The following is a 26,360-nucleotide window of genomic DNA, read 5'->3' on the forward strand; positions in this document are numbered from 1 at the left end:
TAATACGACCACCCATTACAGTCCCCGTCCTAATTTGCCCCAAGCATCTGCGACTGTTCTCCCTTATCAGTGAGTGATTGGCAGATATCTTCGTAAAAATTCAGAGACGAGTCTTTCAAACACACATCAAAGTGGCCTTAGACAAAACTCATACCTTGCTGGGCGAACTATCCGTGATCAAAACACGGCGAACTGAAACACTAGAAAGCAGCAATTTGGTCGCCATGTTGGAAATGAGGACACACGAGCAGACGACATTTGACAGAAAACTTCCCAAACTCACCCGGAGGAACCACTGCTGCTAACATTGCTAGATGACAAACGACTAGATCGAGAATATGACGGGTAATCTCCTCCGCTGTCGTCGTCGTCCATGTTTAAAAGAATGTATCCGAGTTTCAATCACAAAATATCCAAACGAGCGTCCATTTTTAGTGAAGCGCCACTCGCACAGGTACTCGGGACAGCAGTGTCGCTTTCCCTGTTTCCACTCAGCGCGCAGAGCGAGTTTACCTGCAGGCGCGCTGGGTTTGTTCAGTCAGGCGTACAAACACGCGTGAGACGGGAGGAAGGGGAGGTTCTCGCACAGAATAGGGTCTGAAGTTAAATGTCACAGTGGGTAGAATATATTGTTCAAGATCCGGTGGTGTATTATGAAGTAGAGTCACCTAGTCAGCGACATGTTGTTCCACTAGTAAGCTCAGGGCAAATGGAGTACGCGAGTCTTCCTAGGCTAGAGGCAGTTGTGTGCCTGTTGGCCACTCAGTAGTTCACTTGATCGGTGCACTGGCGACCAGGCGGCATCGGTGCAGATGCTAACGCCGCAGTTATAGGTACATTTCAAGAAGCCTGTATACAAGAGGGAACGTCCCACTAGTCCGAGGGTTCACTAGTCCGAGGGTTTACTATAGACGCTTGATTTTCCAGTTATTATACCGCCCCTTAAAAGGCGGTAGCCTATATTGGTTTCACTGTGTCTGTCTGTCTGTGTGTGTGTGTGTGTGTGTGTCCGCAAATAGGGATATCCGATGTTTGAGAACCGATTTCAATGAAATTATGTGTGAGGCTGTAGTACAACCCAGGCTCGATCCTCTCCAAAATTCAGGTCGGTGGCCGGGATAACTAATTGACCCTCACGGGCAAAAGCGGGAAACCCGAGGTGCTATATAATATGACCGTAAAAACTGTAGGCTGTTCGATCACGTAATTGTCCAGTCGGGGCAGTATCCTGATAAATTTAATATCCTTTATTCAGTCAAAATATAAATAACTAAGTTTCTTGGGGGAAATAGTCTGAGATTTCTTCAGTCAAAATATAAAACACCACATTATCTTTTTGAATGAAAACAACTCAGTGTTTTTATGAGAATATTCTTCGATTTGGTTCCCACAGCAGTGAAAAACACACGCCGCACGCACGCACACGCACATCCACGCACACATACACACACAAAATGAAAATAAATCAAATTGAATATCCTTTGTTCAAGCGTCTATAGTGAACCCTCGGACTTGTGAACCCTCGGACTATAGTGGACCCTCGGACTAGTGAACCATCGGACAAGTGAACCCTCGGACTCAGTAGTGAACCCAGAAAGTCGGCTTTAAAACCGGCGGTTCCCAAACTGACGAGTTCCGCTCTAAACTTTACTGAGTACTCTAACAGGGTCCACTCATACTACATGTGTGACATGGTCAGTCGTTGAAACTTTTCGTGCCGCGACTCAGTCATGAGCTTGATTTGACGTTTGTAGGCTATACGATGTCCATCGATTTGCTACTGAGTGACAGGCTCAGTCAGCTCAGTGTTGGGCTAGTGTCACTGAGTGTTAGTGAGTGACTCGAAGTGATGTCCAGCGCTGCAGCCGGGAGGGCTCATCAAACCATCATAATTTTTACTGACACCGCAACTTAGTTACATGTATACTTGTCTACAATGATTAACCGTTACACGACAAAAACCGGGGCCGCACTGACAAAACCACTGACACAGTGACACACAAAAAGTCAGCCCAAGTAAAGATCCGCTGTACAAGGAAAAACAAATCTTGTTCAAGTTCCGCAAGGTCAGTCGCCTTAGCCGGACTGAACGTCACTGCAAATCTTGGCTCAAGCTCACATGAGAAGCATGCCGACACGTACTTGCCTAGCGAACGAATGTGCACCACAGCCACAACTTGTGACACGGCGAGGGAACAGCTGAGTCTGTCCCGCCGCACTTCAGTCTATGCATCTCAAGTCAAGCTGGCTTGTCGACGACAAATCGATAAGATAAAACTCTTGACTCAGCCTCAGTGATTGAATGAACAAGTGCATGTGTGACTCAATCAATTGGGTGGAGGTAATTATTATAATCAACTCCAGCCCCAGCGAGTGACATCAACGTCAGCCTCTTAGTACTGTTATCGGCGTGAATTCCAACAACATTAGTGTGTCATTCACTCAGTTGCTTGGGTGGCAACGATCCGATCATGGTAGTAATATTCCGAATCATTAGTTTTGCTTTAACTCGGTAATACTGGGAGGAAGGCTGCCGAACATTTTAATTTTAGTGTTGAAATTTCAACCAAGTATTAATGATCACCTAAAACCCTGCGTCATCATGACCTAAATCTCTGTACTCTATACACCCACCACCTCGACCACCTAATCAAGTTATCAGTCACTGATAACATCATCATGATCACGCATAATCACGTTATCAAGAGATTTACAAACTCAGACACGGATAACTGTACGATAGTTAGCCCGTGATACCCAAATTAGAGGGTAATTGGTGCAAATATGTCGACGCCAAAAATTGTAAACCGAAAGAGCTTAAACTGTGGCAGATAAGATAATAGTAAGATAAAAAAAAAAAACAATTTAACGCGGTCTAACTGATTGATAGAGGTATGACAACGGTCGTCAACACTGATATAGTACACTTCACTGAAAAATGGAGTATAGTGTAAGTGTGAAAGAGAGAGTTGGGGGGGGGGGGGGGGGGGTCAAGGAAGAATTAATTTCAGTGACTGACCCAAAATAACCCCATACGATCCCCCGGCTGTGACTCCAAAACAGAGGGAACAGCAGTGGTCATCATCACAAACATATTTAATCCAGCTGTCCAAATCATTAGCATGCCGCCCACCACATTGTTAACATTACAGGTCAATCAGGTTAGTCACAATGTTTAACATGAATTTATCCTACATACGTGAGAGAGATACCCGTGAGGTAATAATCGTTCAAATCACACGTGTGTATATCATGTAAATGAGGTCATGTCAAGCAAGTCTGGCAGGGACCTGTTTTTCCACTGCTTATGATGCCAAAGTCACCGAGACAATCGTCATTATAGAAAAAAAATTGCGCTCGCTAATTACCCTCGATGGATTTTTAGAACTAACACATCACGCCACACTTACAGAGTGACGTTTCTTTGCTTTGACGTAATAGATTGCACGAGGCTTTTTAGTGAACAGCTCGCTTTCGATTGCAGTTCAATATTTTAAAAAACAACTCAAGTAAATCTGGTACGACACAGCAAGCCATGTAGTATTCTCTATGTAATACTCGTGCTAAGGCGCGTAACGATAGTGGCAGTTCTTCTTCACCGCGAAGGGCTATGATCATGTTGAGTCGACTATGATCTGCAGTGCGATTTTGCTGAATACGCACAAGTTTTGGTGGTCACCGGTTCTTGAAGTTCGGCCAGCGCCAAATTCACAGACGCCTCTTCAAAACGATTCTTATACTTTGTATAACTAACCATAATTATAAAAGGTACATGTATGTATAGCCTAGTATCGTGTAAAGGTGCAACTCAGTGAGTATTTATTGTAAATGTAGCTGGATTACACAAAAGGGGCAAACGTATCACGACACAAGCCCTTTATTCGATTTCTTTCCACCAAAAGCAAACAAACCAACAAAGAACACTGGAGAATGTGCATCTGTAGATCGAATATTGGTGGACAAAGATCAGCAGTGGCAGTCGACGTGCAGAGTTGAGTGCTCTTTATTCTGGTTTTCTGAGACATCAGTATATTCACCGAAGAACTTGTTTACAACAACAGCAAGTGGTCTACTTCAGAGTTGTTTTTTTCTTTTCGACTGATGGCTATTGCGGTAACACTCAAAATGAGAGGCAACAGCAACGCAAAGTCCCGACTCGCAACTGTGCTAATAGGCATGCTCATGCCCAGTAATTCCGTGAAAAAAAGATGGACTCTCCAGTCGGAAAGGACTGTCCAATGCGGGTGTCTAGAGTGGTACCCACAACAAAGTGGACGGAATCATTAGGGGGAGGGGAAGGGGATGGGCTAACGTAGCAATTAACGTAGCAATTAATCCTCCACGAGAATATATGAATGAACCACCATCACCTCAAAAACAAAAGACAACCAAACAACGAACCAACAAACACAAACAAAACAAGGTCAGAACTCATATTCACTCTACGATGACAGACAATACAAAGTATCATTTTTCTTTTGATTAACATGCAAAACACAACAAAATACACCCAAATAGTCTTGATATACAGAATATCACACACTTTACAAGATGTGATTGTGACGCCTACCTCTTCGTGACGACAGAACGCACGGCGTTCCACTTGTTCTTGAGTTCCTCAAGCATGTTGTTGAGGATGTCTCGCTCAGGATCTGCCTTAGTACAGCGGTCCTTCAGGTTTCGTCCCAGGCGGGTAGTGGCGAAGAATGTTGGGTGTTTGGCCTGCAGCTGGTGCTGGAATTTCTGCAACACCGTGGTGACGATTAATATTAAGATCTTATATAAAATGATGTTACAACTGGTACATGGTGTGAAATGATGTTAGAAACTGATCTGAAACGAGGAAAGAAACTGATCTGAAATGAGGTTAGAAACTGGTCTGAAGGCAGAAAACTAAAATCCGAAATTCTGCCTTGGTTGGCTCATGCTTAAACAAAATAATTATAATAAATAAATACAAATGACTACTGGGGGGGGGGGGGGGTGGGGGGGGCGGAAGAAGTGTATAGATTTTACGAGGAATGCTTTAACGAATGGAGGTATGTTCTACCTAAACACGTGCACCGAATACACTTCACGCGCGCGACCCCCCACCTCCCATCCGCCCCTTTTCTTAAAAAAAAACCCCGCACACAAGGTTTGGATAAAAGCCCAACTGAATTGTGTTTTTACAAGGATAAAACATACTAAACGTGCTGCATGAGTGTACTGCGACAAAGAGAACTAATGAAAAAGATGTTAACAGGCAACATCCGTCAACATTCAGCGATGTAAACGGAAGTAGGAATCAATTACAAAATACAATGAAGGCAACAGGCTGATATCAAAGTGTTGAAAAGGGTGGGGGAGGGGGGGCGTTTGATCGCCACAAGGCATACATTTTGTAGTGATGATGATTCACTGCCTCGGATCGTTACAGGTAAAAAATAAAAACAAAAGAAGGGTCAAATAACGAATTCTATAACAATCAATCTTCATAGCCTCGAGTCATTCGTTCCTTTTCAAAAATATGTTTACTTCTTGTCGAGAGCAAAAGAAAGTCTTGAGTGACAGCTTTGTTGGCCGGACACGCCCATGTGACACTTCATGAATGTATTAATACAGTTTGCTCTTGAACCGAGCGTAAGACGAGAAATGATTGTGCGACCACAGGCACAGACAAGAGTAGCTTTTTATAAACAAAATATTTAATTTATTTTGTCTTTAGGTACGGATATGGTAAATCCTAAAAGTTACTTTCAGTTATAAATTGACAGGCAACAAAGACCGCTGCGGTATGGGACTTGCATTTCCCAGCAACAGGTTGTGCCAGAAACTGATCTCTCTCTCTCTCTCTCTATCTCTCTCTCTCTCTCTCTCTCTCTCTCTCTCTCTCTCTCTCTCTCTCTCTCTCTCTCTCTCTCTCTCTCTCTCGAACAATTACATTCTAAAGCTGTTTCTAGCAAGAATGCATTGCTATCACTAACCTCTATATATTTTGTTAAATGATGTCGACGATGATGATAATGATGATGATGAGGTTGTTGTTGTGTGTGTGTGTGCTTGCATGCGTTTGTGTGTGTGTGTGTGTGTGTGTCTGCGTGTGTATGTGTGTGTGCGTGCGTATATGTCTGTGTGTGTGCGCATATGTGTGTGTGTGCGTGCGTGTGTGTGTGTGTGTATGAGTGTGTGTGTGAGTGTGTGTGTGTTGTATTGAGTGCGAACGTGATTGCAGGCATGCCGCGCGCGTGTGTGTGCGAGTCGACTTTTCTTTTCCTTTGTATTATATTGACATACATGTACATTTCAATGTTCTATCATGCATTACGTATTCGTATAGGTAATGTTGTAATTAGTAATACTGTATGCTTGCGATTGACAATTGTCCTTTTATTGTCTTTATTTGTATGTCTTAGTTTAGCAGGGACAGATTGTAAGACTAGGCGTGAGCCTAAAATCTCCATCCTTGAGTAATAAAGTTCGTTCGTTCGTTCGTTCGTTCGTTCTCTCTCTCTCTCTCTCTCTCTCTCTCTCTCTCTCTCACTCTTTCTCTCACTCTCCCTCACACTCTCACTCTCACTCTTTCTCTCTCTCTCTCTCTCTCTCTCTCTCTCTCTCTCTCTCTCTCTCTCTTTTAAATAAACTTATACTCTTTCACTGATTTTGCATTCATGTAGTAGTAGTTATTATAGTCGGTTAGTCCCACTTTAGGGCGAGGGCCAGATGCAAAAAAAGTATAAATAATAATGATGCCTCGTAAAATAAAGAATTGTCATTGTCATTGTCTTCTAGTTTCTCTTTTCGTTGTTTCTCTCTTTGTTTTAGCTGGACACGGTATTTCATTGGCACGACAGATGCGACGGTACCAGTACTAGCGGAGGTCAAGTGTTTTTGAGGAGTGCTGTCTGTCAAGTCAGGTATGAACAAGGGGATTCCCAGTATCTTCAAGTGGGTTTACGAGCTTGCAATACATATACGCTATACAGGTGTGAAACTCTCACAGAGTTGTAAATAATCAGACGACATAATCCTTATGGAAAAATGTTGCCATATCTCAAATTTAATATCGTTCTTGTTACAAGGGGTGACGGACGCCTGCGTTCGGCTTAGCTACAAAAGAATGTCTCTTCACGGACACGAGTGAGTTCAGCTTTTTCGTGCAATTGACTCGTCTTTTCTTCAAGCTGCTTTCCCAATTCGCTGTGATATTATCATATCTGATCAGCTGATATAACAATTAGCTGTCGGGAACCACTTGTGAACATCATGCACTCTGTGCTGGTTTGTTGGTCAACAAAGGCAACACACAAAAATTGTGTATTTAGACTCTCTCAGTTACGTAATTCTCAGGTATTCACAGCTGTGTTGTGAACCATCAAAAACTGCTGCTGTCCTTCAGCACATTAAAAGCTCCCTCCGGCAACAAACAAATTGTGCAATTCCACATTAAGCTGCATTTAGATACTCCCAAATATTCACACCATAATCATTACCATCGTGAAGAACTAGGCAAAAGAAAACCCAACGAACACTGAGATTGTCACAGCGTCATTACAGCTGCGATACTTCCAAATAGTCACAACTACATAATAAACTTCCAAGAGCTACCTGCAATGAGAAACAACAGGCTACAACGGATTGTGTCATAACAACTATTCCATCGCTTTGCTCACTAAATATTCACACCTATGTTACGTCCTTTTACCATCCTTTGTAATGGGCTTTAGTGCGAAAGACAATAACCCGACAGATAACACCTGTCTGTGTGTACTAGATCGCCCTTCACTGTCATCTGCGCGACAGGTGAGTGAACAGGTTGTGTAAGGATTAGTCACGGTGCCTGGTGGTCTCCGTCACGCTTAGGTTGAAACAACAAAGCGGTCATGCGTCCTCGGGAGTAGAAGAGACGACAGGGAGTCACACTCACTCAAGTGCGGCCACATCGCAGAGTAGTGACAGAAGCGCTTCCATGGCCCTTTTTCTACCGGGGAATCTCAACTAAAAGGGATGTGATGAAAAAATAGACCAACTGAGCATGCCCCAGAATGACCTCCCGGTCAAAATAGGCTAGCCCAGAATCCCCCCGGTCAAAACTGACGAGGCCAGTCAGTTTTTGACCTCCCCTTCAAACTTCAAGAATGAGTACTTTATGACCTTTTAAAACGAAATATATTTATATTTGCACAATATTTGTTGGACAAATGATTTACAAAATGTTTGTGTGTGGAAAAAAACAACTTACATTTTTAGATTAATGTTTAGATGTAAACACAAAACAAGTCGCGTAAGGCGAAAATACAACATTTAGTCAAGCTGTCGAACTCACAGAATGAAACTGAACGCAATGAAATTTTTCAGCAAGACCGTATACTCGTAGCATCGTCAGTCCACCGCTCGTGGCAAAGGCAGTGAAATTGACAAGAAGAGCGGGGTAGTAGTTGCGCTGAGAAGGATAGCACGCTTTACTGTACCTATCTTCGTTTTAACTTTCTGAGCGTGTTTTTAATCCAAACATATCATATCTATATGTTTTTGGAATCAGGAACCGACAAGGAATAAGATGAAAGTGTTTTTAAATTGATTTCGAAAATTTAATTTTGATCATAATTTTTATATTTTTAATTTTCAGAGCTTGTTTTTAATCCAAATATAACATATGTATATGTTTTTGGAATCAGAAAATAATGAAGAATAAGATGAACGTAAATTTGGATCGTTTTATAACAAATTGTTGTTTTTTACAATTTTCAGATTTTTAATGACCAAAGTCATTAATTAAATTTTAAGCCACCAAGCTGAAATGCAATACCGAAGTCCGGCCTTCGTCGAAGATTGCTTGGCCAAAATTTCAATCAATTTGATTGAAAAATGAGGGTGTGACAGTGCCGCCTCAACTTTTACAAAAAGCCGGATATGACGTCATCAAAGGTATTTATCGAAAAAAAGAAAAAAACTTCCGGGGGCTATCATTCCCAGGAACTTTCATGTCAAATTTCATAAAGATCGGTCCAGTAGTTTGGTCTGAATCGCTCTACACACACACACACGCACAGACAGACAGACAGACAGACAGACAGACAGACAGACACACACACACACACACACACACACACACACACACACACACACACACACACACACACACACACACACACACACCACGACCCTCGTCTCGATTCCCCCTCTATGTTAAAACATTTAGTCAAAACTTGACTAAATGTAAAAAAAGGGGGGGGGGGGGGGCGTGCACTGATCCCATGTGCAAAGTTTTACAAAATCAAATCTTCTCTTCTTGTCGTTCGCCTTATTCCAAGTGTCATGATGGCAGATAATGCGTGGTACAGTGATTTGTTCGAGAAGCGCCATGCAGGCTCCGTACCTCCGTCTTCATGATCAGCCCTCTAGGTTTTCAGTAGGGGTTGCCGCACCCTTAGCTCCTGGCCCATATGTCCTACCCTGGGAGCACAGGGGGGATTGTTTCTCCGAGGATCCCACCCCGTAGCTAGAGGTTTTACAAAATCAAATGAGAAGAAAAGAAAGAGAAACGGCGACCTATTTAAATAGTGCTGTCACTCTCACGCTGACATACACAAATCTAACACCAAATTTCAACTCCTTTATAGGTTAACGAACGGCCGTATCAAGCAATCTTTTGGGATGCAGAGCCAGACACGGCGCGCAAAGGTACACACTGCAGCTATGCAAATTCAATTCAGCGCGTCTTGCGTGCAGGTACAATGTTAGCATTGTCGGGTGTATGCTAATGAATGCACAACAATGTCACACATTCCCTTCTCTCCCCCCCCCCCCCTCCCCCGTCCTCCTCCATCTCTCTCTTTTGGAGACCACTATGACTCCGAGTCGCAGCACGACTGAATGGTATCATGATAGACCTATAGTGTAGTCTGAACAGGGAATCCCGAGCCAAAGCTTTACAATTGCATTACAATAGCAGCGGTGTATGCTAATGAGCACCAGCTAATATATATTTCTCTCTCCCTCTTCTAAAACGCCAAGTGACGATTTCAATCTGGTAAGGGTGGGGTAGTAACATTAGCGTATTAAAAAAATCCGTAGATTTCCCTTGATAAACTGCTTTTCAATCGGAATATAGAGAGGAGATTACCATGCCGGCGCAGGCCTACGCAATAAGAACAGCTTTCTGTCACGTTCATTTTTTTCAGCCCCCCCCCCCCCCCCTCCTTTCCACGTTTGCCAAGACATCAGTGCAAGTTTAGCTTGTGTACGCCGAGCAACGTCGCCAAACACACAATAGCGTTACAAGCCAGCACACCACGCAGACGCTCTCTGATGAGAAGCGCTAAGGCAGACAGACGGCTAGCTCTGTGCATATTTTAACTTTAAAGGCACAGTCTTTCCCGTGTAAACGATTCCGCTCACCATCTTAGGTCTGGCTAGGCTTTCACGTGAAATAAGGCAATCCCCACACTTGGACACATACCAACACTCAACACCCTGACTGTTTCCTAGACACTACACTGCTGATATTTCTTAGATCGCAAAAGTGTCGCAAAACAACATAAACAATCCACTCAGCACAGAAAGCACACAGGATCTTGATTTTTGGTGCGTGACCAAGTGTAGGGATGGTCTTATCCCATATAAATGCCTGGCCAGATCTGAGATGATGGTGAGCCGAATTATCAACACGAGAAGGAGTATGCCTTTAACTTGAACCTATGGCAAGTACGGCAATCCTAGTTCTTCTGCCACTGCTCCCTGTCCACCACCCCTTCACTCCCTTCAACATCCTCATTGCTTATGCTTTCCCTGGCGGTGAACTTCAAACGTACCGTTTGGCCAGGTGTAAACAACAGCTGGATAACACGTTGCCCACAGACGAAATGTTGTCAGCTTGTCAAACACGGACAAAATGTCACTCGGTCAAACTAGCTAACGACACTTTCAACTGTTGGAATTAGGTCATTTGAACTTCAAGAATATCAAAAACCAACTGCAATGGTAGATCCCCACAGTAAAAATGTGTGTGAATACTCGGTTCATTGTTGTACGTTAAACAGGAAAACATTTTTACAATTGTTCCATCTGTGGTGTTATCCCTTCGCAGTGGTAACTAAAGTTGCATTGTACCGAGAGATGACACCAGTATGAGATGTTGCAATTAACCACAATGACATCTAACCTGATCTTGGCAACAGTCACTTGCATTTTGCTGTATCATCCCTCATTGAAGACAAAATGAAAAAAATGTTTCTTGAATTTGTATTTCAAGGTGAATGGAAGAATGTAAAAAATGGCCAAATAATTCAAACTTATTACAGAATGAACTAGGACATCCAGGCAAATACGCCAAAAAAGCAACGTAGAGAAGTGTTCCCGACCTTGCAAGTTCTCCTGTTCAACAATATGCGTCTACGCTACATCTTCCCAAGATGTGCTCTTTTGGTCAATACAAAAGGTACCGTTTGAGAACAGAGCCCACTAAGGCGGACCCACCTACTATCTCTCCACCCAGCGCCTTCCATTCCATCACGCAAAGGTTCTTTCAGGGATCAGGTCTCAACCAGGTTTAGAATGGATCGTACCCTTTGAAAGACAGCGAAAGAGAGTACGAGGGCGGATTTGCGTGGACTGTCACCTTACACCCCCTACTACGGAGGCGACAGTAACAGCCAAATTAACCTGATACTCTTACTAGACATACTGACACTGCACGGAGAAGGAAAAGGGAAAACCTTATGTTCGCATTTATGGTGTACTTTGGACAGTTACAACAATCTGTACTCAGATTGGTGATGGTTTTTGTTGTTGCTTCGAAACGTTCACCTTCAATTGACCTCAATTTTATTTTTATTAAAGTGTGTCTGTGCTTTCCCGTTTAGTTCTGAAGGACTTTTATATTTTCAAAACTTCACAATATTTCAATTACATATTTCTGTGCTTTCTTTGTTCAGTGTTGAGGAATTTTAACTTGCAATTTGAAATGAATACGACTGAAATGGTAAAACACTGTGGATATGGGATACTTTAATTACGATAACGATATATGCTACGTGCCTTCGCTCGAGTGCACCAAGGTAAGCAGACACGTACCCGGCTGAAGAAATGTGCAAGGAATGATAACATGATTTTACTGAAAGGTCGTTCTCCATTCCATGATAATTAAGCTGGCTAAATGCTGCCCTGGTTCCTTTTCTGTCACAACTTTTTAACGATTCCAGCAACACAAAGCCGAATACTAGAGAAATGCTTTTTGTGCCTAAGTTACAATCATCGATCACGAATTGGTTTCGAATAGGCTGAAAATAGTTTCTACTCTTGGCATAGAACTTCATTCCACGCTGTCAAGTTGTTGACAGAGTCTGCATAATCGATACAATTAAGTGTTATTTATGAGCTCCATACAATCGAATCAACACGAAAACCGACAACAACAAGAGAAAGAAGAGAAGGTGGGGTAAGAATGTAAACAATATGTCCAATATAAGAACAAAGCATCACACTGATATCGGTCTTAGCCACAAGCGAACAGCCGTACCCTTCCACGTGGACTAACTAAATTGTACACATTAATTTTTCATTCCCAATGCTAACATCCTAGATAATAATGCAGGTATTCTTTTTACGTATCATATAGCTAATACCAAAATACAATCGAGCGCTTTTAATTGAGCGTTTCGAAGTTCCATATGCCTTCATAGGCGTATAGGGGTCAAACATGTTCATGTGGGTCAGGTGTTGTAGACAAAACTGTGGCCAAATACCTTAATAATATGCTATTGCTAGCTAGAAGTTTCATATGCCTTCGTGGGCGTATGGGGGTCAAACATGTTCATGTGGGTCAGGCGTTGTGGCAAAAACAGTGGCCAAATACCTTATTCTATTGCTAGAAATGGCATATGCCTTCATGGGCGTATAGGGGTCAGACATGTTAATGTGGGTCAGGTGTTGTAGCAAAAACAGTGGCCACATACCTTATGCTTTTGCTAGCTAGAAGTTTCATATGCCTTCATGGGCGTATAGGGGTCATGAAGATTTGCTTCACTGAAATATGCAGTAGTTTCTATCTTTCTGCCTTTATGGGTGTATAGGGGTCATGAAGATTTGCTTCACTGAAATATGCAGTAGTTTCTATCTTTCCAAGCCAACAATAATAAACAAGCAAACAGCACAAAAGAGCACAACGGCGCAGCTTCAAACGTATTTCTAGCTGAATAAGCTTAGACTCGACAACAGCAGTTTATATCAACAACAAAACCTGCCTAACACATGCCAGCAAGCGTATACAACATTTTCCATACCTGTCTAAAACAAAACCTGAATTGCGTGAGAGTTATGGTTCTAAGAGGAGGGTAACATTTAATCTGTGCTGATAACAGAGACATTAAGAGGGTGCTCACAGAAGAGAACGTCCGATATAATTATTATTTAAGGTATTATCATTATCATAATAGCAAACGAGAAGAAGATTATCATAATTATTATCATTATTATTGTTATTATTATCATCATCATTATTATTATGATTAGTGTAACGTTTAGTATAAAAATAACTATAACGTTACCACACAAAGGGGTTTTAGTTCTTAATGTCATTGTTTTATAACTTTAATTCGTTACAACAAACAGAAATTACGATCAAGTTAGACAAATGAACTGCAAGATATTTCACAAAACACACCTTTAGAAATAAGATATAGGGTCAAAACAAAGGACAGATAAAGATAATTTGTAAGTGTTTCCGGACCAATTAAGACGAAAACAGTCAAAGGAGTGGATTAGGTAAAAACTTGTGGACAAAATAATCCTTTGTGACAACTCAAAATGTGGTCGTTTTCACCCATTCTTCTATCTTTCTTACAATTGTATTCTTTGTTGCAAGATTTTACCTTAATATTTGTTCATGTTCCTTCCTTGTCAGTTTTATTTTTTTCCTTTAGAATGACACTTGAATATAAGCCCTGGATTTCTTCTTCTGACAGCGCGTACCACCATGAAGCATTTAACCCAATTCAAACAAGCGCCAATTGAAACATGCAAAAATTCAATTAAAACTCAATCGAACATTTATGCTTAAACCAGTGGTGCAAAAGAAGATAACTCAAGGGATAAGGATAAACAAAAGCAACAACAGCGCAGACAGATAATTTTGTCGATCAAAGAAAACATCAAAAATAACACCACCAAAAAAATACCACACTGATAAAACGTTGGGAAATGTTTGCAATGTACATACCTGTATCGTTTCTATCTTCTGTGTAACAAACGGAAAACGCACACAAGAGGTGAATGAAAGTACAAGCATGCACACGTGGCACGGTCACCATCATGCATACCAGGCAATGGGAATCTGTCAAGTACTTAACGCACAGGTCTTTTTGTTCCAAAGGGGCAGATTGCACGGATTCTGAGAAACATCTTGTAAATCTCTGCACTAAGTTTCTTTTCTTTTTTCTCTTTCAATTTGTAGGTAGGCAAACCGTGTGCAATGTCCCCACATGGCACCACCAATTAATGATCGCACATACAATAAAACAAAGAACAACTTGTTTGGGCATATACACAAATCTGTCTTTTTGACATATTTTTTACAAGTTCTTAAAAACCATTTAAATTTTTTTAGATTTTACTGTTCTAACAATACTCTATTTACTTATAACAGTAATTTCTGTCCTCCGAGAAGCGATCTTTACTGCTGACAAATTCAAACTTCATTTCTTTATACTGGCTCTAATCTTTCGCATAATATTATCTACAATTTTGACAATCGACTTGCTTTGAAATCAAGGAATTCTATTCTCCACTTAATGAAGCATGACTCTCGAGTAAAGTGTACGCGTGAGTAATGCAACTCTAACCCTAACTCGTAATATCTGCCTAGGCACGGCCGTGACTTTGATCATGCAAAATTCAAAATGTGCAAATTGCCAAACACAATTTCCAGACGACAAACGAACACATTTGTACACACACACACATGCATATTTAAAGCGAAGAAACCAGCCACATCACAGCATCAACAATCTGACGGCCTCACACGTAATTCCATGACGACATGTCTCCGAACATGATGTATATGAAACATGCACGCATGCGAGGTAGAACACTCTGCCTGAAAATTCCACAAAATTCCGTTGAACAATCATTACTCCTTCTTAGTCGAGAGATTTATGTTCTTCCGACATGCACACAGCCTTCCGAGACCCTTATCCTAGTGTCGTAATCCCAGCTTCAGGCACAACGACATGCATCGATATCAATAGAAGTATATAAAAAAAAATATAGAAAAAGAAAACCCCACATACTACAATAATACATAATAACACGTTCTCCTGGGCCCAATATTATGCCAGTCAAGCTTAATGAAACGACGAAGAAGAAAAACATCTCAGTGTCCGTACCTTGAGTTCATCGATGTCGCTCTTCATAAGGTTGGGTTGCTGAGCATAAGGGTTGAGGAACTTGTTCAGAGTCTTGGAACTGTCGTCCAACCAATCGCACAGTTCTTTCCATTCGTCGTGGAACTGCAATTGAACAAAATAAACGCCATGAACAAAAATTGGAGTTGAAAAGTCTGCAATAAACTCTTGCTTTGGTGGAAGAGAAGCTGAAATTCTATCGGACCTCCTTACGACAAGGTGTTATCTTCAACAGCAGATAATATCAGCTGATACAATATTAGGCAATACAATTACCTAAGCTTAGTTAATTGATACAACTTTGTCTCGCTGTCCGGGCTGACAATATAGACGTGTGATCGACAAGAAGAAGAAGATTTGATACAGTTTTGCAGTACATGTACCTTAGTTAATTGACTTTTTGAACGAAATTTCAATCTCAATTTGTTGAGCTGGGTGACGCTTCAAGTTATTTCTTGACTTCATCTCCAACAATCTTAAACTGCTCAGTTAGGAAGAAAAGATTACTACCTACTGCACCCATGGTCACTTTTGAATAAATGAATTCACAACATGAACTCACCCTCAGATCCTCTTTGCAAGCTTGCTGCAGGAGCCTGCCCCTCTCGTCAGTACGCCTGAGGATCTTCTTCCAGCGGAGTCTGATCCCCACCAGCAGGTTCTTGACGTAGATAGTGTCCTGCTTGCGCCCAAAGTGCTTCAAGTAAGTTCCTGTACGGTCCAGGGTCGCCATGCGCTCTGACTGAGCCTGTAGGTCTGTGCGTACCGCCTGTAGCAAAAAACAACAACATTGGTTACAATACTGTTACCTCTTCTGATGGACTTCTATATTAGATATACATTTGATCTGTCAAACCCTAGCTCGCTCAAGGTTAGTAGTAGTAGTAGTTTTGGGACTGATTATCGCCTCGGTCTCGCGGCTTGTAAGTTGTCCCATTCTGTGGTTGCATACATTTAGAGTTTTTGTTATCTTCATTCGTCAAAATCAAAGAATCTTTCTAATAATTTTTTTGACCTGTCCAGGGCATTTTTTGGTGCAAATTTGAATATCTGGAAGTAGATTCCAGAAGGTTGTAGCAACAAATGCTGAAAAATGCTGGGAAGGAGGCGAACGAAACTGATGTCACATCTTTCTTTTCTTTATTTATTTGGTGTTTAACGTCGTTTTCAACCGTTCAAGGTTATATCGCGACGGGGAAAGGGGGGAGATGGGATAGAGCCACTTGTTAATTGTTTCTTGTTCACAAAAGCACTAATCAAAAAATTGCTCCAGGGGCTTGCAACGTAGTACAATATATGACCTTACTGGGAGAATGCAAGTTTCCAGTACAAAGGACTTAACATTTCTTACATACTGCTTGACTAAAATCTTTACAAACATTGACTATATTCTATACAAGAAACACTTAACAAGGGTAAAAGGAGAAACAGAATCCGTTAGTCGCCTCTTGCGACATGCTGGGGAGCATCGGGTAAATTCTTCCCCCTAACCCGCGGGGGGACTGATGTCACAATCCTTCATAATTTACCCCAAAGAGCCTGCTTTTTGACAGCGTCAGCGGTAAGGGAGATAAAAGATTTAGAAGGCTGGTTGCCTTTGGGAAGCAAATGATGCCAAGTCAACCTGAGGTTGGTTGTCGGTTTTTAACGTCCCTTCAACCTATGATGCCATGCGGTCCGATCAACTTGAAGACAACAATGAGACTCGTTGTTAAAGCCATATGTACTCGATGACTATACACGCTAATTGCTTTACCAACAGCTGGAGACATGCTAAATTAAGTTCCCTGCAAGATATTGTGGTCTAGGACCCCTTAAATGTTGAGATATTTGAATTTTTATTTTGATCTAGATCGTCCTATTTATAGATTTGCCAACAGAGGGAACGTTGACGCAAGGGAAATAACTCCGCGTCTTTGTTGACATCCTCACTTTTTCAGAGGCTAGAACAAGCTGTAATGCATGTATATGGTCCGCGCATGGCGACATATCGTCATTACATGGTCTTATGGTGCGTTTGACATCGATTATGAACAAACTACACTTTGTAAACACGGGAGCGCGTACATATGCCTTTAAAGTTGGTTATTATTGATTATTGTCTCTTCAGGAAGACTCGTTGTTAAAAACTCCAACTTGCACTAAGAACAATCTGGCATTCACTTCGCCTAAACGAGAACAATAGAGAATAAAAAAACAACTCTGCTCAATCCACACCATGGCAGTGTGAACTCACGGTATGATCAGCGATCTGCTTGGTGACACGGTCGACCAGCTTGCTGGGATATACGAAGGATCGCATGGACACCTCGGTGCTGTTCAACCAGTCAGTGAAGGCCTTCAGGCTGCTATGGAAGTCCGACACATTTCGCATGTGCTCTTCCATCTTTGACTGAAAAAAACCATACGATCATCATGAGAATCGTACATCATGGATGCACTGTGTCTAAGTACAGTGTAATTCATGTGGTCAACAAATCCTTTCGAATTATATCTTACTTATATCAAAGACGTTTCAGTATGAAACTCCAAGAATGATAAAACAAAGTGTTATTTGTTACTGTATGAAAAAAACTCTTGTTGTGGCAACTTACAATGTATGTACATGTATCTTTAAGTTGCGACTGGAAGGCAAAGAATATATTCAGGCCGAATACTCCTTTACAATTTGGTTTTCAGTCCACAGACACACCATCGTGTACATACAAAAGATTCCAATGAAAGATTTGACACGCAAAACTGTCCATACCTTGCGTTTGACAGCGCGTTCGCGTGTGTCCTGCCACCTGTCCTTGAGACGTTTGACCTTCTCAGCCACTTGCACGACATGTTCAGGCTTCCTGGTGTCCTGCATCTGCTGCCCAGTGGCCAGTAATCCCTGAATAGATTTCTCTCGGGCGTCCAGGTCCTGACACCGTTTCTGTCAACACACGGAAGAGGCAACACACATCGTCATTTTGGACAACGTATGGTATGGCGATTTCTGTCAATTTGTGCCACGAAAGAGGAACCTGTGTCCTTAACTTCTGCCTTCATCTATAATATCAAGATACAATATAGTGGACGGACAAACCAAGCACACAACGCTTCTACGAAGGCAGATTTGTGTGTCGATGATATACGTTCACAGTTATGGAAGAATTTATTTTAAGTATATATTCATCATCGATTGACAAGAGACATCTCAAAGCTTTACATTGCATCCGCGCGTGTGTGTGTGAGTGTGTGTGTGTGTGTGTGTGGGTGTGTGTGTGTGTGTGTGTGTGTGTGTGTGTGTGTGTGTGTGGGTGTGTGTGCGTGAGAAAGAGAGAGAGAGAGAGAGAGAGAGGAGAGGAGAGAGAGGAGAGAGAGAGGGAGAGGAGGGAGGAGAGAGAGAGAGAGAGAGAGAGAGAGAGAGAGAGAGAGAGAGAGAGAGAGAGAGAGAGAGAGAGAGAGAGAAGGACGGACGTATGAAACAGGATAAAGAAAACGCCAACTTCAACTTGCACTCACCACATATGTGTTGTACTGTGTCTCAGCAGTGTCAGGCAGGGCGCCAAAAGGTAAGTTGTTCTTCAGCTCTTGTCTCAGCTCGTTGATGGCCGCAAGATGGGTGTCCACCTCGCCAAGGAAACGCTTCACCTGTAGGGCAAATAAAAAAAATGTCAACATTTAGCTATCGGTTTACTGAACGGAGAATTGACTATACAATCTTGAGTACATTTGACAAGCGTCAGAGTACTAATATGTAGGTGGGACAGTTAGGTAACAGGGTAGTAGAGACCTGGCGAGAGAATTGGCAATGAGAGGAAGATAAGAGAAGGCAAGAGGAGCGGAGAGGAGCACACAATAGAGAAAGAAAGAGAGTCATGGAGAGACAGAGAAGCAAAAAAACACACAAAAAACACAGACAGAAAAGAGATACAGATCGAGACAGACACTAAGAAGCACAAACGACAGAGAAAGAAATACAGAGATGCACAAAACCAGAAAAAGAGATAGATAGAGAGAAAGAGAGAGAGAAAGAGAGAGAGAGAGAGAGAGAGAGAGAGAGAGAGAGAGAGAGATCAAATCAAATCAAATGTTATTTTACGAGGGTTGTGGCATAAGCAATATAAACGAGCTTCTTTTCAACCAGCCCTCGCCCAGAGAGGGACTATTCTAATATTATATTAGAGAGAGAGAGAGAGAGAGAGAGAGAGCGAGCCAGTGCCAGCCACCAACTATGTGAAAAGGAGAAAAAAAACAGGTAAAAAGAGTGAGAGAAACCAACCTGTCTCATCTTGTCCTGCAGCTGGTTCTCAGCGTCTTTGGACATGGCCTTGGTGGCTCTCAACCTGTCGGCCATCAACTGTCGCTTAGCAACCAAAGGAGAGTCCTCGTCTCCCTCTGACCTCTTCAGAATCTCTTCCACAGCCTTGTTGAGCTTGCGACCCGTCTTCTCCTGGTTGTGTACGTCGGACTGCATCAGCTGGAAACACGAAGGGAAACGTTAACTATGGCCGAGTTTGGCTTTTGTTGTCAAACTAAAGACTGTAGTCTGCTCTTGGGATCACCAATATTATATTAGTTCGTTGCTTATAAAAAGCATGCACATCAAACATCTTGGTATCTTTGTTTAATTCGATTTGGTTTCTTCTGATGTACCTTGCATAGGTTTTATTTGGGTTTGTGCTAGTTTATGTGTGATGCATGTGTGTTCTGCGCTTGCATGACTATTTTGGTTCAGTATGGCTTGATTGGATCCTCGGCTCAAACAAACGGAGAATGACTGATTACTTGAACATTATTAAAGCTCTAACAACAACAGACGGTCAAATCTGAGGTCAGCCTAAAATGCTGAAATCTAACCACCGACCTGCAGTTTACGAAGGATGGTCTCTAGGTGCTTCGGATCTCCGTTGACGTCACTTTGGTTCTTGATGTCCGTCTGCAGTTGGTCCAGAGTGGCGATGACGTCACTCATGGACTTGTCCACCTCTCCAACCTTCACCTGCATCTCGTTCAGCTTGGCCTTGAGATTAGAAGTGTTGTGTCTCATTAATACATATATCTTTTTGTCGTGTTTATTGCAATTTTTATTTTATTCATGTAACCCTAGGGGTTTATGAAATAAATATTGACTTGACTTGATTTGAATAAAAAGTTTTTTTTTTTTGTTGTTTTTTTTAAACCTCAGTTGCATGCAGGTTTGCTACTACAATTATTTTTTTGCGTTATAATTTTTTTTTTATTTTTTTTTGTGGCTTGGAGCAAACCTTCTTCATAGGTCTTTTCTTTTCTCTGTCAAATGTGTACATTTTTAAATCAATAAACCTTATCAGTAAACTAATATGTTTAAATAAATAAATACATAAATTTGAATAAAAAGTTAACTAAAGATCGAGTCCAATATAAACAATAATCATGCATGTTTCATTTCATTTCATTTCATTTCATTTTCATTACTTTATTGTCCCATCGCTGGGAAATTCGGGTCGCTTCCTCCCAGTGGAAAGCTAGCAGCAACGGAGTCGCGCTACCCAGGTGTCTGCGTGTTTAGGTGTATTCAGCCACCTGCACTTATGGCAGAATGACCAAGGTCTTTTACGTGCCATTGTGATGACACGGGGGTTGGACATGGCTTCCGTCTCTGGGTCTGCACATAAAGTTGACCCGTGTCCGTCCCGGCCCGAATTCGAACCTGCGACCTTCCCATCACAAGTCAGTGCTCTACCAACTGAGCTACCGGGCCCCCAGTACACCAGCAAAGAAACCTGTCTGAGCAATGCATACAGTTATTCACCCATAGCAGATAACTGTTATAAACGATATCCATTTTCTTTTGTCTCTTATTTTTTAACCATATCAAACCTATCTTGGTTTTGTCTTATTTCCTATTCCCCTCTCTTAAAATAGGAGATAGTCTATTTTCCTCTTTAAATCTAATTTCTTAGGGAGTTTCTTATGCATACAAGCGATTTGCTTGTTGAAACTCCAAGACATATCTGCCATCTACACAAATGTTCTGGTAACTGAATAACATTACACTCAATAGGTAGCACCGTATGCTTACTGTACGGCAGCCCGTTTTCCCAAGTGCGAAAGTAGCCCGAATTTCCATGAGGGTAAACTCACAGGACTATTTATGGTAGAACCTGCCCTGGCGACCACCTCTCGATAACGACCACCCGCCCTTTACGACCATCCCAAAGAGTTTGTTGCTCTAAAACAAACATCTTTCAATAGCGACCGCTTTTTGTGGCTCCCTTGGATGGTCGTTTTCCCTTTTAAGACCCCCCATTTGAAGACTTCCTCCATTTAAAGACCTTAGTTTTCAGATTTTCTATTCATACCCTCTGTAAATGTATCCCCATTTTAAGACTCCCTCCTTTTCAAGACCCGACTTTCTCAGATTTTTGGAGGTCGTAAAAGGGGCGTTCCACTGTACCTAACCCTTATCCTAAGCCAACGTACCTCTCTATCAGCGATGCCTCTGAGGACCTCGTTCCACTTGTCGTTGGCGGCCAGCACGGGGCGGTAGAGGGTCTCGGCGGCCACAGGGGACTGGTCCTTCAGGGCGTCCAGCTGCTGGTTCAGCTGCTGCATCTCCACGATCCGTGGGTGGATCTGACTCTTGAACAGCTGTGGGGGTAAACAAGGTAGGCTAGTGAGTGCCCTGGCTATAGTCATTCGGTTGATGGCGAGCGAGGTGTTTAAATACCTTGACTTCTCACTTTCTCTCCTCGATGGGCATACACAATTATCAGATTTTGAAATGTTTGATTTTCAAAATATCTGATTTTCGAAATATCCGATATTCGAAATATCCGAATCCAAAATATCTGAATCCAAAATATCCGATTCCAAAAATGTCCAATTAAAAAACCCATCCGGTTTCAAAATAATTCCTTTTAGGTACCAAGCATAAATAACAGAACCCCATTTTCAACCAAAGACAAGTGCCACAATAGTGTTTTAAAATCATGAATGCCTGTGTTTACTGAAGGCTGTTCCTGTCCTGAAACTCACCAAACTGTCACAGATACACTCACATTTTCCCAATAATGTACTGAAGTTAAAACAAAGTCAGACAAATACCTTGATTTCATCGATCTGATCACACAGGGTGTTGGGGTCACTGGCTGGAGGTCTCATGCCGGCCAGCTTGTGTTCCGAAAGGGGGAGCCACGAGTTGATGGCCTGAAGGAAAATAAAGCACCATTAAACGATCGTTGGTGAGTGAACGAGAAGACGAAGAAGAAGAACGATCGTTGGTTACACTCAGGGTTCATTCCCTTTAACATTCTGGAGTTTGGGGCACCACAGTTATAGATTTAATCACTTTAGCATGCAAAGGAGTGACATTCATGAGTTTGTTACGGTTGAAAGTTATTTGTCATCTAAGAAAAATATATCAAATAAAAAAATAAAATAAACACATTCAGCGTAATATGTATAACAATTTAGCTCAATGTAGACATTATGCCTTGATAATTTTAGCAGCCAAAGAACCATGAAGCCACAATTTCACATCAACACATGAACGACGACTGACTGACAAGGTACAGAAGATTTTGGCTGACGACTCGCACCCACTCAGACCGGAATTTGACAGTAGACGGACAGACAGGAGCAACAGATTCAGACAACCAACCGCAAGATCCACACGCTACAGAAATTCGTTCATTCCATCTGCAATTCACATCTTCAATTCTCAGGTGGGGCGGTAGATGCTGGTGTTGTCGCTCTGATGCACGGGGTCAGTGTTCTGTATTGTTTCAGTATTGTTGATTTTGTTTTGCATTCTACTCTCTTAATCTTAGACAATATGTGATAACCGGCAAGGTGCTGACTTTCTTTTGTGCATTGTTGATGGTGAATGCATGTTAATTTATTTTTAATATACTTTCTTATGTGATAACCAATGTGCTATATTTTCTCAGGACAAAGAACAAATGTTTATTTTGAATGTTTTATGTATGTTATTATTACGGACACAAACGCTCAGCAATGTAATTTCTCTTTTAGAGATTAATAAAGTTATTGTATTGTAAATAAAGTTATTGTATTGTATTGTATTGTAGTTACGTTTTGGTGTTTAACGTTTTTCGAAGTGCAGTTTTATGTTTACAATGCATATCAATGCAGTTAATAGAACTAGAACAGCTTTTGCATGCCGCTAACTTACATAACCGTTCTTATGGCTTCAATTAAGTTACGGTTCACTGTTAAATGCACCCTTTTATGCAGTGTTGCGCCTATGACAACCATGGAAGATGCGTCTACAATCTTACCATGGTGCTCTTCAGTCAGTCAGTCAAACAGTGTTAATTTTAAATATCTTTATATCTTTAGCATCAGTATCAAAATACAAAAACTATTATAAATCATGCGATTATATATGTCTGTCTGTCTGTCCGCCTGTCTGTCTGTCTGTCTGTCTGCCTGCCTGCCTGTCTGTCTGTTACGTTTCTGCTTTCTACCCTAAAGCAATAAGCTATGATCAAACATTTCGAATGTAACAACAACAACAACAACAACAACAACAAAAACAACAACAACAACAACAACAACAACAAAAGCAACAGACATGTTAAGTGTTATTCTCGTGCACTTCAAGCTGGTATAGTCTACTGGAAATGCACGTTCACAATCTGAGATTAAATGTTACCAAAGAAAATCAACAAGTCGCGTAAGGCGAAATTACTACATTTAGTCAAGCTGTGGAACTCTCAGAATGAAACTGAACGCACTGCATTTTTTCACAATGACCGCAGTCCGCCGCTTGTGCAAAACGGAGTGAAACTGACGAGCCTGTTCAGCGCGGTAGTGGTTTCGCTGTGATGCACAGCACGCTTTTCTGTACCTCTCATCGTTCTAACTTTCTGAGCGTGTTTTTAATCCAAACATATCATATCTATATGTTTTTTGAATCAGGAACCGACAAGGAATACGATGAAATTGTTTTTAAATCGATTTCGGAAATTTAATTTTGATCATAATTTTTATATTTTTAATTTTCAGAGCTTGTTTTTAATCCAAATATAACATATTTATATGTTTTTGGAATCAGAAAATGATGAAGAATAAAATGAACGTAAATTTAGATCGTTTTATAAAAAAACCATTTTAATTACAATTTTCAGATTTTTAATGACTAAAGTCATTAATTAATATTTAAGCCACCAAGCTGAAATGCAATACCGAAGTCCGGCCTTCGTCGAAGATTGCTTTACAAAATTTCAATCAATTTGATTGAAAAATGAGGGTGTGACAGTGCCGCCTCAACTTTTACAAAAAGCCGGATATGACGTCATCAAAAGTATTTATCGAAAAAAAGAAAAAACGTCCGGGGGTATCATTCCCAGGAACTCTCATGTAAAATGTCATAAAGATCGGTCCAGTAGTTTGGTCTGAATCGCTCTACACACACACACATGCACAGACAGACAGACAGACACACAGACAGACAGACACACAGACAGACAGACAGACACACACACATACACCCACACACCATGACCCTCGTCTCGATTCCCCCTCTATGTTAAAATATTTAGTCAAAATTGACTAAATGTAAAAAGACGGAGAGAGGAATAGAGAGAGAGAGAGCACGATAGATGGGGAAAAGAGAGAGAGAGAGAGAGAGAGAGAGAGAGAGAGAGAGAGAGAGAGAGACAGAGAGACAGAGAGACACAGAGAGACACAGAGAGACACAGAGAGACACAGAGAGAGAGAGAGGGGGGGGAGAGACAGAGAGACAGAGACAGATTGTGGTGGTGGTAGGAGGCTGGTACACTGCATGCAACTGCCAAACGTTATTCGTGCAAACATAGATCTAGATAAGTTCACAAATATTATGGAGTCTGATCGTTAATGTTCATAGCAATGTCTGCAAGAAAGAACCTAATTGCTAAAGATTTTAGTACATGTACTGAAACTGTTGCAAGCAAAATTAGAGTGAACATCACAGCACACGTGATAACTCACTGATTCTAAGTCATGTACTCCCTGCAAAGAATTGCGATGTTTGCAAATGTAATAAGCCGTGCTCAGAATGGTGACAGAGATGGTGATGATGAAATCATAAACTGTATGGACTAGTGCATAGAGGATACAAGAGTATGTGCGATAAAACAGCACAGTTTGTAGTAAACGGTTGTTAACTTAAACAAGATTTGATCAAAATCATGTGTAACCTGGTTTTATTTATTAATTTATTTATTTATTTACGAGGATTTATATCACGCATGTATCTCACCACACAAGGCGACTCAAGGGGCATGTTACCTATTAATGCCGTGTGAGATGGAATTTTTTACACAATATATCACGCATTCACATCGGCCAGTAGATCAACAGCCTATAGGCGCTGCATCCACCTTTCACGGCCTATTATTCCAGGTCACACGGGTATTTTGGTGGACATTTTTATCTACGCCAACTAGATTTTATTACCCTACTAAAGCTGCAAAAACACTGCTGAATAACGTAAAAAATAAATCATTTTTGCACTTCAATGTCAGCATTTCTGAAAACTAGCGGGTTGCTTCCTACCTCCATATGTTCTAAAGATGTCAAAAGCATGCATCCTATTCATGCGTGCAACAGAACCGTAGGCTGTGCAGTAGTAGGGCCTACTGTCCCGCATACCAAAGCAGTGAAACAGATTGACACAAACCTGACATAACATTACAAAAGTTTAAGGGATCAACGTACGAGGCCCTAACCACGAGTTTAAAAAACGGCCACACCGACACAGTTCTAACCTTAAACAAAAAAAACCCACATATTCTTATTGTTTTTACAATTGTTTACAAATGTATGACTATTTTCCCCCTTACAATACAAAGTCTGTTAAATGGAATGCATGGAACTTTATATGCGCGTCCTGGACGACCTAGCATTCAGGACTTCACTCGACAATCTCGTGCACGGGGTGGGGCTTATGCACAGTAATGCCTTGTGCGCAGTAAGATACGATAACTTCTCCGACACTCCCACATCCCTATCCCCTGC

At 41.5% G+C, this 26,360-nt stretch overlaps 1 protein-coding gene across 13 annotated transcripts in view; it reads right to left on the reverse strand.

Annotated features, from left to right (window-relative positions):
- LOC138958453 (microtubule-actin cross-linking factor 1, isoforms 6/7-like) overlaps positions 1-26,360 on the reverse strand; it is a 148,436-nt gene that overhangs the window by 31,921 nt on the left and 90,155 nt on the right. For 11 of the 13 annotated variants that reach the window (XR_011453408.1, XR_011453406.1, XR_011453407.1 and 8 more), the window contains exons 31-41: positions 22,440-22,541; positions 21,816-21,983; positions 20,218-20,373; positions 19,633-19,830; positions 18,873-19,001; positions 18,130-18,300; positions 17,617-17,772; positions 15,943-16,149; positions 15,363-15,485; positions 14,198-14,215; positions 4,571-4,743 (exon numbers count right to left, since the gene is read on the reverse strand). Coding sequence is in view for 10 of the 13 variants with exons in the window: in XM_070329613.1 (XP_070185714.1) it covers positions 4,571-4,743; positions 14,198-14,215; positions 15,363-15,485; positions 15,943-16,149; positions 17,617-17,772; positions 18,130-18,300; positions 18,873-19,001; positions 19,633-19,830; positions 20,218-20,373; positions 21,816-21,983; positions 22,440-22,541 (1,601 nt within the window). In the remaining 3 variants the exon portion in view is untranslated. The remainder of the gene's footprint in view (positions 1-4,570; positions 4,744-14,197; positions 14,216-15,362; positions 15,486-15,942; positions 16,150-17,616; positions 17,773-18,129; positions 18,301-18,872; positions 19,002-19,632; positions 19,831-20,217; positions 20,374-21,815; positions 21,984-22,439; positions 22,542-26,360) is intronic. The other 2 variants (XM_070329618.1, XM_070329610.1) reach the window with 1 other exon arrangement.

The sequence above is a fragment of the Littorina saxatilis genome, linkage group LG2 (genome assembly GCF_037325665.1).
Source record: "Littorina saxatilis isolate snail1 linkage group LG2, US_GU_Lsax_2.0, whole genome shotgun sequence".
Lineage (NCBI taxonomy): Eukaryota > Metazoa > Mollusca > Gastropoda > Littorinimorpha > Littorinidae > Littorina > Littorina saxatilis.